The 16,516-nt window shown below is 46.1% G+C and overlaps 1 protein-coding gene across 8 annotated transcripts in view; it reads right to left on the bottom strand.

Annotated features, from left to right (window-relative positions):
* cacna1c (calcium channel, voltage-dependent, L type, alpha 1C subunit) overlaps nt 1–16,516 on the bottom strand; it is a 217,832-nt gene that overhangs the window by 177,271 nt on the left and 24,045 nt on the right. For all 8 annotated transcript variants that reach the window (XM_036517575.1, XM_036517567.1, XM_036517570.1 and 5 more), the window contains exon 2: nt 741–1,068. In XM_036517575.1, the coding sequence (XP_036373468.1) occupies nt 741–1,068 (328 nt within the window). The remainder of the gene's footprint in view (nt 1–740; nt 1,069–16,516) is intronic.

The raw sequence follows: 16,516 nt of genomic DNA, 5'->3' as shown, positions 1-16,516 counted from the left end.
CGAGTGAGGAGACATACTGGATAGACAGATTCCGGAGTAGAGAATAATGACGCCAATACTCTTTGATAAACATGCCACAGTGAACGAACAGGGAACATGACAGCCTGTTTCTTTTTTGTCTCTTCTGCTGGGTTAAAAATAAACCCACAGCTCTTATAATTGAGTCTGCTGTGAATTCAAGGAGAGGGGGAGCTTTAAAGGCGGAGGTTTAAAAATAATTGAATAAATAACATTCTAAAAATGCAACTTTGAAAACCCCCAGCAGCATCCAGCGTGCGCTTTCTCCCGTGCAGTGTCCTGTCAGTCAGCCGCTCCCAGTGGGAGGGCCAATGTTAGCCCTGTACCAGCAGCACTACAGCGCAAATACCTTCTGAAATCTTATTCACCTGCTAAAGCGAGGGATAACTACACCCACTTATACCGAAACTAATATTTAACATTTGGTGCTTTGCGATGGTTGAAACCACGACACATGCAAAGAGCTGGCACAGACAGGTGTATAAGAATACTCCCCCTGAATTTGGTCTGAATCTGAACTACCCTCCACCCTCCTCCCACACCCTGGTACCCCCATCCATTCTATCTGTACCCACCTGCTTACACACGGACCCCTAACCTTCTGTACCCAAATAACACCAGAACCCCGCCCCTCCCCGTGATCTTTAGCCCCCACTCCCCCCATGACCTTTAAACCCCACTCCCCCCGCCCATGACCTTTGACCCCCCCCAGTGCAGGATACTTCCACTCCACGATGCTGATGCAGGCCCTGCGGATGGGGTTCTTCAACGTGAGGCAGAGGAGGGCGCGGGGTGGGCGGGTCGCCGCGGTGCTGGCTTGCTTTTTGGGCTTGCCGTAGTGCTGCCGCTTGCGCTGTGTGGAGCTGGCCGTGGAGATGGGCGCGCTGGCGTTGCCCATCAGCTTGGCCTGCCGCGCGGCGTCGATGGCCGCCTGCCAGGTGAGGGCCGCACCCGGCGTGGGGATGTGCTCCGGGGCCAGCCCCACCACCGCATGCTCGTGGTCGTTCAGCCCGGGCGCGGCAGGCAGGGACGGGCTCGAGTAGTTGGAGCCTGTGGGGGCAGAGAGGGGAGGAGAGACATGGGTCACACTGCGGTCCCTCTGATCTCTACCGCACACTACCAAACCACCACCCTCTGCAGATTCATCTCACCTTCAACACATGCTATCACACATTGCAGCTTCATCTTATCTCAAACACTATTGCGCATTTAAGCTTCATCTTATCTCCAGCCCAATGTACCACACACTACAACTTCCTTTTACCTCCAACACTACTGCACCCTGCAGCTTCACTTTCTCTCCAACAATCAACCACACACTACAGTCCCATCTTATCTCTGACACTACCAAACACTACAGCTTTGTCTTATCTACAACACATGCTACCGCACACTACAGCTTCAAGCGATAATATCTGATATTGTGTTTCTTTTTCTCATGAGAAGCCATTAAAAGGACCCTCAGGGTTGAGTAGGAGGGAATGAGTGATAATCAGATATCTATCAATCTGCCTGTCTGCATCATTGATCCACCATCAACACCTTTCCCTGGAGCAGGGGGCAGAGCAGGGCGCTCCTCAGACCCTGAGGGCTACAGCAAACTCAGCTCTGTCCCTGAATTAGTATTTCCTGACCAACATATAAGTCTCCTTGAATGTTGCTCAGCCAGTCACCAATGGGTTCATCCACTTTTTGGACCATCTTATTTTGGCAATTTACAGAATCAGAAAATTCCCAAGGCACAAACACTCATATTTTACTCTTTTTAACTACAATGATTCCTACAATGCTTTGCTGTAGCCTCTACAACAGTGATCATCCCCCGTTAAAGGTCTATACCAATCCAGGCCTGCTGGACAGTAATCAAAGTGTTAAAAAACTGCTACTGTTGTTTTCAGTAAATTTTCAATAATGTGAGTTAGACACCCCAGAGCAGGGTGCTGGGTTGTGTGTTACACTGTTTTCCTGCTTGTTCCCCAAATCTCCTCAGAAACACAGCCATCCCAGTGAAGCGCTCTCTCTATGGTAGAAAGGGGCAGTGTTGACAGATGTATGGTAATTATCCTTCTCGTGCAGTAATTCCAAACTTGGTACGACGTACCATCAATAATACAGAAAGTCTTCAAAATGTACAATAATAATTTTGTCACATCATTACGTTGGAAATGTCTCGTCCTTGTGTGTTGCTCACTGGGTGAGAATGAGTGATTGTCGTACATCTGGCAACACTGGCTCAGGGAGAGGCGAGAGAGCTGGAGACAGGCCTTTGTTTTCTCCACAGAAACCAGGAAAAGCAGCGTACAGCCCCTCACCCTGTGAGCTCCCAGCTGCTGACAGTTTGTCCTTATGTCAGAAAAAAAAGTTATGGATTCATCTGTACTGACACCACTGCAGTCAGGGAATTCTTATGTTTTTCTCACAGTTTTACTCTGAGGATGATCCCTCACAAAGGGCCTCTAACCCCTAAACTGCAAGTAAACTCATATTATATGTTTATATTTAAATAACACAGGTACGCTGATAATGCAAGAAATTCCTTGTAACTTTATGCAAACCACTGTTAACCACTGTTTTCTCTTCGTACAGAACCCAGGACTCCCCAGAAAGCAGAAACACTTTCACTAAGATTACCATCCTGGCTAAACAAATAAAACAGATGAGTGAATGAAAGAATATGTTTTGTAAATATCCACCTATCCACCACCACCAAAAGAAAAATGCTGCACTTCATTCAATTATGAATGTTCTCAAAATCGAGTGCAACACTTTTCTTTTGGGATAATTAAAGTTGTAAGAAGATGGAGACAGATTATTCGGTGGCAAATTATAAATGTGTCATCATTTATTTAGCCCTTGATGGCATTCTTTCATGCACACATTGATAAACGGACTAAAAAGATCAGCTTACTTCCATAACACTGGTGGCTTTTTAAGTGTCTTCTCTAATTAGATATACTGAATGATGTTCTGGTCCAGGAAGTTTATAAATTGCCTTTGTGAATTTCATGTCAACCTGCTTTGTTTTTTTTTTTTTGCATATAATTGCAAATGTTCTCCAGAGAAATAGATAATATTTTCATCTTATTTCGCTTGTGCAATTTTCATATTTTTGATTATTTTAATGTTTATTTTTTGTTTCCCACAATTCAAACTATCCACAACAAAAAAAAGTGACATGCTGTCCAGGAGGAACACTGTTGCGTGACTCTGAAAGGCGATTAATTACTCAGTAATGATAACGGTAAATATTATTCTGGAAGTAATTCAAAACAATGACTCAAAGAAAATAAAAACGCATATACTCCATCTGTCATAATTAATATGCTATATAAACGTTGACATATGAATCTTTTTAACATCCTCGCCAGATGCCTACTGCCATTCTGTATTGCAAAAACCCCTGAGAATCAGAGCATCTGAATGTAGTATACTGCCCACAGTTACTGCTATTTGATTGTACTAAGCATCCGCTGATGATGAGAACAATGGATGGGGTGGTTTTAAGTAGCACTGGAACCTAACTAATCAAAACTATTTATAAGGGGCAACCAGAGACAAACAGGGGTAGCTAGGCCCGCTCTGACCCATTCTGTGTGAACTAAGGAGGGACACCCAGGCACTCTCTAATTCAAAGCAAAAAGAAATTAGAATACAAGGAGCAGAAATGGATCCATCATGCTGAGTGTGCAATAAATCAAACACTCATAAGACAAAAGCTGCAGATTTAACATGGAGAGAGGATGTCCATGTCCGTGTCCGCTCTGTCTGGAAGCACCGAGAAATCAAACACAAGATAGCAGAAGTGACTGATTACAGCTCACTCTGAAGTGAAAAAGTGGTACGTGCTTCAAAAGCAAGAACGAGAAAGTAATAAAATCTGAAATCAAACTGAAAATGGGATCTAAAGGAGAACCCTCTATAGAGGGGGAGAGTGATGGGATGCTGAATAATTATCATTTATATTGTTTGCTCTGTATGCGTCCTCATCCATAGTGGCTTACAGCACTTGCAGCTTTACACCTTAAACTTCTGTCTATTCAGCTGCATTTTAACTTCAGCTCTTCAGCCTGAGCACCTGCCTCAAAGGTGCGACACCTGTATCTGAATCAGTAACGATGTCTAACTGCTCAAAGCAAAGCTCATCACCCTTTGCACTCACCATAGGTATAGTAAGCAAGCTGACAGGTTTATGGTAAGGTTACAGATGTGGTATCCCAATTAAGAGCTCCAAGAACGTGTGTGTTCTTCAGAGGGGTACGTGGTTGCGAGTTAACGACCCCTAAAAAACTGATGATAAGCAGCAAGTAACAAGTAACCGAGTGGAGAGACATGGAGGATGAGGTCAAAGTCTGTAAGTCTGTCCATCTGCTTTGCTGAGAGGAATAAGGGACATTTAACCCATGTAAGACTTCAGGTTTACCCTAACACCCTACTGCCATACTCCACTGCCAGGAAGCAGGTGATGTTTCAGGTCCTGAGGTTAGTGTCTCAGGCATGAGAAACATAACTGAACTCAGTGAAGCGCTCCTGTTTGAACACTAATAAGCACTGCGGTGAATACATGCTCCTAATGAACGCTCATATTCACACACTCCAAAGCCTTGCATGTGAGCTTACAGTCAGGGGTAAAGCAACAGACCTGCAGCCTCATACCCAGTGATGCTTGGCTAGGGAAGGGACCAGGGTCCAACAATGTGTGCAGCTAGTCATCTGCCAATAGAGGCAAACTGTTTCACTGCTGAAACTCCCTGTCCCATCTGTGCAACTCTTCCTCTCAGTGTAATACAGAATTTGGACTCGGTTAGTTTTACCGCAGTTGTCCGTAACTTGCAAACAATTGCACCCATCGTGTACACACGTACACGCATATGCATTCATTTGCAACTTCATTTACCGAATGCCTCCAAATGGTGAATCATAATATTTACATAATTATTAACGAATGAATGATTCACATTTATTCATCAGCTATCAATGTCATAGTTATCGTTATTCAAGGTCTTCAGCCTTGTAATCCACTTGATAGAAAGTAAGCATAATGTTGGTAGTACAGTATGCCGTTGCAGGCCCCACACTGTTTTGATTGACTGCGACTGTGAGCCAGTCCACATTGGCACTTCCGCCAACTGGACGAATCGATCGGCACGTTTGATGGATAAACACGGAATCAGGTGAAGAAGGATTCCCCAGATTCTGATTAGAGCCCAGGCACCGCCAAGGACGGCCAAGACAGGATGAAGGCGGTAATTCACTCCGCGCTCTGACACCGAGCCTCGGCCTGCCGCACGGTCTGCTCCTGACCTCATTTCATAACCTCCAAAAAGCCGGCTGTCAGAGCCTCCTTCTGCTCAGACACCCAGGCGCTCTGCTCGCCAGAGAAAAGCTGATCTCATTTTCACTGGTGCGCCTCACCACACCACACCGCACCGCACCGCTCAAACCCACCCCACACCAAGATTGATAGTCATCTCTGATTATCGCCCATGGTCTCCTATACGGCCATCGAGCTGTTTCTCTGAAACCCTCCAAAGCGGGTCCAGCAGAGCGGCAGAGGTATGTTCTCCGGATACTGTTGCATGAAAAATGTGGCTGAAGCACTGGTGGTGAATTCAAACCACAGATGTCCATAGATGTGCCTGTTCTTACACAGTAACATTGCTGACAACCGACAAAGTCCTGAAATAGACTACGGTGCAGTGTCTTTATCTACAAGCGTATTTGATCCCTCACTTATAAAACATGAGTTTTCCCCTGTGTGCATCTCTGAAGAAGACTGACACACACACGTTTGGTGTTAAGTGAAAGACAACACTCTCACACGCTTGTTCGTGGCTGTCCTTAAAGAATCTGAACAAGTCCAGGACCTTTTCCAGACCCCCGCCTACCTCTCTGAAAAGCTGCAGCTAACAGAACTGTCCAGAGCACTGAAGCTCCCACCAGCACATCTTTCATCAAGGTCAGACCACAGATTTTCTTTATAATAACCAGATATTCAACTCCGGTATTTCTTCCATCCTCTGTATATCCTACTGTATAGCTGTATATCCTACTGTATAGCATTGTAAAGCAGGTACTACCTGCTTTACAATGCTAGGTATGGCTGTTCCCTTTTACATCATGCAACTTTATTAAATCTTTAAAAGCCAGAAAATAGCTTCAGCAATGGAAAGACACAGAACTTTCACTGATGTGAAGGACGTAGAACTGACTGTCTGGTTGATACAGAGAATGTCTGCAGCCAGGCGGTAGAGAAAGGAACATACACTCAGCAAACTGCAGATTTAAACAGCAAAAATGAAGTCAAACCAAAAAAAAAAAGAAAAAAAAAAACTACAATAAGGTACTTATAATTAACTCCCTACAGCTGATGTCTCTGTACACTGTTCATGTTTAATATCCTGCTAGCATATTAATGCAGAACGTTCATCTAAAGCCGACAAAGTGAAAAATCAACAGCACTGAGAAGATCGCTTTCTATGGATATTCAGATGTCTGAGTCTCAGACTGCATCAGTGACAGGCCTCACAATGGGGAGAACAGTGACTGGAATACAGCCTCGGTATTTTCACTGGCACCTCCCAGCTGTGAAACACCCCTAATTGAAGTCTGGGAGGGAGTGCCAAGGTTATCCAATGAGTAGCGCAAAGGAGACCTGACAAGATTGATCATTAGTGAGAGATTAGGAAGCACCGTGCAACTAAACAGGACACCATTCCACAACACCAGAGCTCCCATTGGTTACTGTCCTTCGGAGAAGTGGCTAATTTGGGCAGTGTAGGGGGGTGGAGCCACACCTGGCCAGCCGTACCCGTGCCAGTGGTCTCCCCTGCAGGTCCCATTCGAACCTGAGTGGCCGCGGTTTCTCTAACCATCTGCCTTCATGGCATACGGTAACCCCTCACTAGCCTGCCAGACAGACAGCACTTTACTCTGAGGCCTCTCAGCCCCACCTGTCCAATAAACTGTAAGTGATGGGACCCGAGTTCTGCAAAATGCAAACTTTATTTTTTCAAGCTTTATTTATTCATGCATAAATGCACTGCTGCATCAATAAAAGCCTGAAGCTCAGATGTAAGCATATTGTGAAGATATAAACCTGTGGCATTTAACATCATACAGTTTAAATTTAAGGTTGTACAGTTTAAATATAAGGTTGTGCAATCCAAGTTTAAGGTTGTGTGGTTTAAGTATAAGCTTGTACAGAAATAGTTTAAGGTTGCATGTCCTTTGTCAGCACTTCATCCCATTGTGACAATGTTTCCCACAATAGCACTACATTTCAAGGGTGGCTCTAATGTTTCAGTATCTGTGCAGCTAATTGCCTAACCCAATTGAATGCACTTTTGTAAGTCGCTCTGGATAAGAGCGTCTGCTAAATGACTAAACGTGAATGTGAATTCAGTTTCCTCTATCTCTGGGTCACGAACCCTGTCTCTTGCCACTGCTCCACACAGCCACAAAAACCACGATTCAAGACAAAAGGCTTGAGGGGGGGGGGGGGGGGGGGGGGGGGGGGGCGGTGGGGAGAGGCACTCGGAGCTGAAGGTGCAGCCGAGCGGCGGGTCCCCTCAGAACCACGGCGCGATCCGGCCAGCGCCGCGAGGATGTGGGCCTGCCGAAAGATAAAGCTCTCCGCTGCAGAATCGGCAGCGGCCTCACACGCTCGGTTATTAATAACCCCTTCATTAATATTCATCTGCAGAGATGTGGAGTCAGAGTAACCCATATTCTGCGCCGAAGTAAGAGAGAGTGCAGGGTCCCGCTCTCGGGAGCTGACCTGCCTGGGTCTCTCCGCAGCTCCACACGCATGCGCAGGGGTGGTCGGAGAATGCTCACCCACTTGCCGTCAGGTGCTCAACATCAAACTCGCCAAAATTGCGATCTGGTGCTGCTGCGGTTACGAAACACCTGCCGTCGCATGCGTTGCGGGACAAGCGGCACCAGCGCGTCTCTGCTGGTCTGTGCTGGTCTGCCGAATTTAGGTCATCCCTTAGAACAGGAAGTTTCCTCATCTAGTGTACCAGGTGCAAAAAAAGTTGAAAATTAACAGGGAATACTACAACACACAGACCTCCAGCCCATCAAACCCCCACCAACTAGGAAATGACTTCCTGTTCTCGATTTATATACAGCCATTCCCCCAGCTACAAATGTGCTTAATCGAGTTAAAGACCTGAAGAGATGGCAGCATGACATGCGATATGAGACAATGCTTTTTCTGAGTGCTGCCCGGTGACCTGTTAACTGATCAGCCACCTAATAACCAGTTAGCCACGCCCCCAAGGAGTGTTTTTCTGGTCGGTTGGCTGATTCAACTTCAGTCCACACTGCGGTAATCCAGCAGGTTTTCCACCTCTCTTAGCTAACACTCAGAAACAAGGAAGCAGGACTGTACTGTTTCATCCAAGACTGATTACTAATTTAACTGGATCTTTACAGCCCGCAGCCCTTAGTTCCTGGATAATGTGTTCCTTCCGTTCTTGGTTTAAGGATCCTGTGACCTTTCAGGACCTGGGCCGAGTAGCCATGGCTGATAACGAGAAGCATATGTGAGAGATTGCTGTGGAAGCCTCTGTATTTACAGCTATCACAACTGCAGACTCCAAAGGGAATTTTTCAGCTCCAGCCAAAGCTGATTTGTGTTTACACCTCAGTAAATATCTGTATTTATGTTAAGCAAAAAAAATCCCACCACAGTGCAAAGCAGGATGGGGTTTGTTGTTGGTCCAATATGAAGCAAAAGCCAGAGAGGAAACATTTTCCGCCTCAAACAAATAAATCCAGGATAAGTTTATCTAAGCCGAATCATAACCTCAGCCATTATGTGAAAAATAATCCTCAAACAGATCCAGAATCAGTACCTGAGCAAAGAAACTGAACCGGGGCAAAATCAGTGCCTCTTTGGAGGTGGGAGATTTTACAGTGCAGGCCTGCAGCTGATTCAGTCAGAGTCCTGAGAAGACGCAAATATCTGCATCACAAGCACAGCACAGACAGAGCTGCCTCGAACCCAGCCCTGTAATAAATTCCCGTCTCCATCTGGCAAATGTAGAGATCAGATCATAAATAGGGGACAGATGATGTGAATTCTCCATTAAAGCAAAGATAAAATTCAATTAGCCTGGCAATCCTCTGCACGATCTCTCCCTCTCCTGCAGGTCCCCAAAATGTGTGGAAAACAATTTCACAGAGTAATTCTTAAGCGGTTGTAAAATAGCCTTACCAAATGTTGCTTCTATAAATACTGTACAATAAACAAATGCGAAATGTTTCAAGGAGATGCGCGACTCTAATTTTGTTTTACAGGCAAAATATTTATGTGTCCATGGGAAGCATTCTTGGGCGAGTGAAAAAACCCAGGAGTCGTCTAGCTCAGGAGTCCTAAGCAGCCACAGACAGGGAAATCCTTTCAACAGCAGCAGCCCCCAATTTCTGATTTCATAAAATGCACATTTTATTAGTAGTTATTAGTCATAATATTTTTTCCTTTTAGTCTTAATTAATTAAGCATGGCGTTTGGGAGAATAACCATTTTGGAAATATCAACATTAATTTGTCCATGGATATATGACCAGGAAAAGCCACAGACACAAGAGCTTGGTATTAAAAAACACGTTACACTAATCTGCACTCATTTTTGCATGGTTTCTGAGAGAAGGGCAGGAGGTTGGGTGTGTGTCTGACAGCAGTGTCAGGCGGAGAAAGAGATGGTGATGAAAGGACAGAAATGGAGGAGGGGGAGGAGGCACCGTGAGGAGCTAGAGGACGAGAACAAGGCTTTACGATCCATCAAACCCTCCGTCAGCCCTTCTGCAGAGAGATGGAAATTTAACAGAGATTCAAATGTCACTTCCTGAATCCCTCAGTCTCCATTTCAGCATCTCAGTTCAGGATCACTAAAATCAGGCAAGCCAAACAAAAACGCTGAAACACGGAAACGCGTAAATACAGGCAAGAGAGATAAAAAGGCTCACTGAAACACAGGCACACAGACGCATACAGGCACTCTCACACAAACAGAAGAGATATAGGGACTAATCAGATGGACTGTTTACGGGGCGTTTGTGTGCATATGTGCAGTGGGCAGGGAGCCATTACAGGTGCCGTTCCCTAGCCCAGCACCACCACTACACCATCTGCTAATCGAAACCCCGCCTTCCCCCTGAGCCAGTCACGACCGCGGCCCCGTCCCTCTCGGCCAATACCTGCTCAGAGAGGGCTGGAGTCTTGGCAGGCTCACGGGTAGTGGCACTGAGACCTCTGCAGAGCATGCACACAACCACACAGGCAGGAGTGCAAACCTGCGCACAGCGCACACACGAGCAAGCAGCCGCAGAGCATTCTGGGAAACAGCACCTAAGCAGTGAGCCACGGTCTCACCGGCGCAGGGGGGGGGGGGCGCTTTCCCCAGGGTGCCACTATGCGTGTAGACGCCAGCGAGAATTCAGCCTCAACATTTACAAAATACGGTCCCATAACAAATGCGTCACTCGAGCAAAATGGCCAGAGAAAGAGAGGGGATGTGTGAGCATGGTTATGTGATCACATTCAGATACAGCTCATCTCCATCTCCCTGGAAACGGCTCAGGGCCAGCCAAACCGCTCATATGCATATCAGTGCATTGCTTCCCTTTGCAGCGGAGGGCAAAAGGGCAGAATTAAGGTCTACACAACAGATGAGTAGATATTCTTCAGTATTTGACCCGATATGAATTACAGGGTGATTACAGGTGAGGGATTATCCTGGATACCTTTAGGCTATGTGCTAACAAGCTAGTTTCGCAGGCTTAGCAGTCTGTCCCCGCCAGCATTTTTCTCAGAAAACAGAGTTAACAGGAGAGATTATAGGGCATGCGCTGGTTTATGATGTACCGTGTATTTAGCAATCTCAGCCACTGCCTGGCATTTGCCTGCTCATCTGGAGGTGCAGGAACAGCCAGACGCAGGGAGTTGAGTCCGCAGTGAGGGGAAGGTGGGTTAGCCTACAGGCGCCATGTTTTTGAATGCCCCTCTCCAAAGCCAGGCAGCACAGCTGGGAGCGCAACCATGCACAAATCAAAAGCACAAATCAACGGCACAGATAGCATTCCCCAGTCATGGCCAGTCACAGTCACAAACAGCGGGTAACCCAGACTCCTGCTTCCTCTGTTCTCAGTTCCCCTCAGAACCGGAAGGGCCTGTCCACCTCTCACCGAGGGGGGCCAGGGGCACGAATCTTAGACATCACACTACAATGCATTACTGCCATTTAACAGACGCTCGTATCCACAGTGACTTACAATTTTATCCATTGATACAGCCGGATATTTACTGAGGAAATTGTGGGTTAACTACCTTGCCCAAGGATACAACAGCAGTGCCCCAGCGTGGAATCGAACCAGCAACCTTTCGGTTACAAGCCCTGCTCCTTACCACTGTGCAACACTGCTACCCCTACAGCCCCCCTCCACATAACTCTCATATAATTACATATGCTCCATGTGTGCCTATATACAACCATGCTGTACATGCAGCTATATGTAAATTTGTCTTGTATACACGTCTATATAAACACGCTATATACACAGTTATATGTAAACATGTTCTGTATACACACTTCTATTTATACATGTGCTGTGCGCATACAAAACTACATGCACCGCAAACAAAAAGGAGGGCAATGTGAATCTGTGTTTATCTCTAAAAAATGACTTGATTTCCCTGCTGACAGAAAGGTGCTGCATTTTGCAGGCGTGCCTTTGTGTTGTAACGAGAAGGCTTTTTTAAGGCTGTTGTAGGCAAAAGCTGTGTGATTGGCAGGGCCTCTCAGCAGGGGGTGGGGATAAGCAGATGCAAGATTAGAGGTCTTTCGCGATCATCTTGGCTCAAACACAAATCTCTCATGATACCATCAGCCCTCCAACACCTGTCCCACCTGGTCGCACTCACACGTGGGGTCCAGTTTGTGTGTGCGCGTGCTTTTTTAGAGAAAACATGCCTCCATCAAAAAGAGGATGTTTTCTATCATAATTGATGACAAATACAAACAAACAAGACACAGATTTTCCACATAAATTAAATAAATGGTCAGCTCCGCCTCTGCCATTGTTCTACAGTATTCTGATTGGCTGGCCTGTCATGACTATTCTTGAAGGGGCGTGGTCTGAAACAGAACATCGATGGTCAGCATCGGAACAGCACAGAAACCTCCTGCTGCCAACTAGAACCTCCTAGATAGAGGATAGAAGGCAGGATCTGAATATCTGCTCATTATAGAATATCTGTGGCCAGGCTCCAGAAAAAACGGACATGTATTGGGACGAATGACCAGAGGCCAACAAATTGTCCGCTCAGTTTCAGTGATTTGTTTATGCTCCTGCACAAAATGTTCCCCCCAGTGCAGCCTGCCTGTCGCAGTTCCTCGCAGATTTAAAGGCGAAAGTTCAGAGGAGCTGTGCTGAGCTGATGAACAGGGACTGTGCTCCAGTCCTGGGCATCCATTACAGTGCCCCCAAGCTTTCCTGCATGGAGAGCTGCCATGAAGGCCATCCTGTTAACACTATTTTAAGGAACTGTATGCCCACCAGGCACAACACTCAGACTGGCCCTTCCTGTACTTCATCAGTAAGGAGTCCCTCTGTCTGACCTGGGCTATACAGAAACACAAACCTGGAGCAGGTAGCAGACTCTCCAGTATTGTTTTTTTTATCCAGAACAAGGCTATATCCAGGTTAAAGCATCCAGATGGCGGTTAAATAACTGGGGTCGCTTTATGCTTAAGATCACTGCATTAAAGAGCTATATCCCACAACACTCCACGGAAGTGTAAGAAAACCTATGCTGTCAGACAGGTCACATATTTTAGCAGTGCTGGCTAACAGGAATCATTAGCTAGCAAACCTGCCCATTTCGAATAGGATGCTCTGCAGTATGCAGGTGAGCAACACCGCGTCGCCTGAGCGTTTCGAGAGATCCCCAGCATCAATAATCAGCGCTGTACCCATGTATGCACGCAGAATACAAACCAGCTGCTACAGTGTGTTCACTTCAATTCAGGGAACAATATCCCTCTCTGCTCCCTCAAGACCTCGGCCATGCTGATCCAATACAAAACCCATTAACAAACACGCAGTGTCCTCCCAGAATATGAATCCTGCAGGAGTAGAGTGCGTGTGTGCGTGTGTGTGTGTGTGTGCGTGTGTGTGTGTGCATGTGTGCGTGTGTGTGTGTGTGTGTGTGTGTGTGTGTGTGCGTGTGTGTGTGTGTGTGTGTGTGTGTGTGTGTGTGTGTGTGTGTGTGCGTGTGTGTGTGCATGTGTGCGTGTGTGTGTGTGTGTGTGTGTGTGTGCATATGTATGTGTATGTGTATAGGTGTAAGTGTGTATATGAGTTTTATTATTACCTTTTTCACTATGCTGGAAGTTGTGTAACACTACATTACACACTGACTGTAAATCTCCAACTGTTTTTCAGTAAATTTCAATAGCCCCATATCACTCCGGATAAGAAATCCTACGTAATGTTTAAAACAATTATGTCTGCTGTAATTGCAAAACCACACAATGCGTAATGATATCACCCATGTATGAAGCTTGTTTATTTAAGTCAAGAAAATCATGCAGTGTGACACTTCCATGTAAATGAAATATGTACAACAATTAGTGTTTTTGAGAATGAAGCATTGGTAAATGACAACCTGCATGGTGGGCAGGTTATAAGGATCACTTTAATTCAACATAAAGCTTTCATGACTGTATCTTTATCAGGAATGCATGAAGCCCCACATTTAAATCTTACACAATGAGTCTGAGAATGCCTTTCACTAAAGGGAAAACTGAAAACACAGTGAAACATTTCAACCCTGGTAATACCATGACCCTGCCCCCCCCCCCCCCCCCCCCCACAACCAGTGCACTCTGCCCTGCCCCCTGGCTGTACCCAGCGGTACTGCGCTCCACCAGCACCCTCTCAAAGCAGCTGATTGGGTGCTGCTCCTGAGAGAGTGAGCATCTTGATTGGCTCTGCTCACATCCATCTCCGTCAGCTTCATCTGCTTACAGCAAAAAATCACCACAATTTCGCCAACTACTGATACAATGCAACTAACAACTGTGTGCATTATTACCAAGCTTTCACGTATCTGCTTTATAGAATCAATATATGGAAACAGAAAACCATAATACTGAGAACGAGTTGGCCGAAAGTATACTTATATACACAGAAAATCCATAAAAGATTATGTATGGACCTAATAATGCGCAATATAAAGACCGGATTGCTGCTTTCTCGTTTTATTCTTGCAGTGCTCCACAACAGAACAATTTGGACAGTGTTACACGCATTAAAGTTAATGGAACATGAAGTTATTTCAGCTTAATTTGACGCTAACATCAGGAAAAGCCCTGGTCCAAAGATGGAGCCACATTTCCCAGACGAAACGGCCGGACTGTTTACGCAGAGGGTTCCTCAGGGAAAGACGCTTCACCATGCAACACTGGCCTCAGCAACACAACATATAATCAACCCTGAACCTTTACCACAAAGGGGAAATGCAATTATGCAATCCACTTTACACAGAATATCACCTTCCTGCTTGTGTATGCAAGAGAAAAAGATAACAGACACACACCGATACTACGGTGTACAAACAAAAACTACACATACAGAACACATTTAATAGCATGTAAATGCAACAGCGTATAGGGGTCCACAGAGCTTTACAAGAAGACCTGACCTTTCACTGCAGAAGGAATGAATTTCCTGCAGTGTTGAACTGTAGGCCATCAGGAGCTCCAGATGAGCTTGCAGGGACAGAGAGACATGACGGTGGCCATCTTGATCCCGTGTTTAGCAAATCCAATCTGCAGTAGCGCATTGTGCAAAGTTCCTTTGCCACCACCCCCCACCCCCCCACTTTCTTAATTATTAAATTTGATTACGTGAAAATTTGCAGGGAAGACTCATCCCCACCAGGGGTTCCTGATTACTACATCAGTCTGCACTTCAGTCTGAACGCACCCCACGTCTGATCACCCGAAAGAAATTAAACAAAACAGCGCTCACAGGGGGACAGTCCTTACATGTTTAAAAGCTTAGCGTAGCACGGTCACCTGCGCTGAATGTGCCATGCAATTTCACCAGTTCAGTTTTTTGTCTGTTTTTTTTTTTTTTTTTTTGCCAGTCACTATTACAGACATTTTCACATTTTGTCATCTCTCTCTCTCTCTGTTTGATCATCTCTCAATCCTTCACTAATCAGTCTGCTGTAAATTCTTGTGACAGGAGAGGGTGGGGGGGTGAAACTGACGGCAGAGTTACCCTCCGCTCTCCCGGGATCCGGCAAAAAATGAGACGATTGGCCGATTACTATCAGTCGCTGTCACTGTCACATAGCCTAACATCCTCTGTCACCTGCTCCCCGGAGCTCCGCCTCCCCCCCCGCGGTGGAGGAGCCCACGTACAGAGCTCCAGCAGACGCCTTTCTCCCCTCTTAATTTATGCCCGCGTGTAACAAGCTAAATATGAACACTCCTCAATTATTTACCGGGCGCTGAATAATGCATGCCAGACATCCGACAATCTCTCTCTACTCTACCCCCCCCCCAAGACCTGCCGGAGACAAGCGCAGGCTGAAAATACAGGACTGGGACAGCTCTATCTGGCACTGTCCTGGTAGGAGAATCGTTTTGGGAGGCGGGGAACCTTATGGCTACCCACTCTGCCAGGTGCATGAGGTCACCTATCTCATCAGGTCTCCTATCCCACCAGGTTACCTGCCCCACCGGGTGCCATCCGCAGGTGTGTAACACGTCGAACAAAAAGGCTTCACTGTGAGACACACAGCAGCATGGGGGACACACAAAGGATATTCCAGCTTTAAAAAGGGTCTGAATCATACATACCACAAAAAATTATGGATAAATAACTCCAGATCTACAAGGGCGTGCAGAGGAGTTTAATTGGGTCCACTCGGCATATTCGGAGAGGGACAGGCAGGTCCTGAGTGAAACTGTCCCTCTCGTCATCTGATCCAAGTGTCCTGGACTAAGATTAGGACCGCCCACGGGACCGCTGCCTTCTTCAGGGTTCCTGCTTTTTTTTTTAGGAATCATGAAATAATTAACTGCTATAAGTGAAATTAATTACGATAATTAGTTCAGTGGAGTTATTCTGGGCACCTGACAGGATGGAAGCAGTGAGAGGAACACAGAGAGGCATGTGATTGGATGCATCCATTAGGGCGCAGGAAGTGACCTCAGTGCACCCTGGTAACCCCGCCCCCAGCAGTGAAGAGGGCACCGTTGACTGGTCCTTGGCATCATGGCTGCCACAACTGAGCTCCTCACCTATCTCTCTCACTCTCCGTCTCTCTACCTCTCCCTCTCTCCCTGTCCCCCCCCCACCCTTCTCATGGACTATGTCAGCGAAATGCTCATAACAGTAGGAAACACATTAGCAAAAAAGGCATTTTTCAAACAGGCAATTTTCAAATAAAGACAAAGCTAATGACAAAGTGATTT

This window comes from Megalops cyprinoides, chromosome 23 (genome assembly GCF_013368585.1).
Source record: "Megalops cyprinoides isolate fMegCyp1 chromosome 23, fMegCyp1.pri, whole genome shotgun sequence".
NCBI classification, from domain to species: domain Eukaryota; kingdom Metazoa; phylum Chordata; class Actinopteri; order Elopiformes; family Megalopidae; genus Megalops; species Megalops cyprinoides.
The sequence above is the reverse complement of the archived record's forward strand: the minus strand, read 5'-3'. Positions and strand labels throughout refer to the sequence as shown.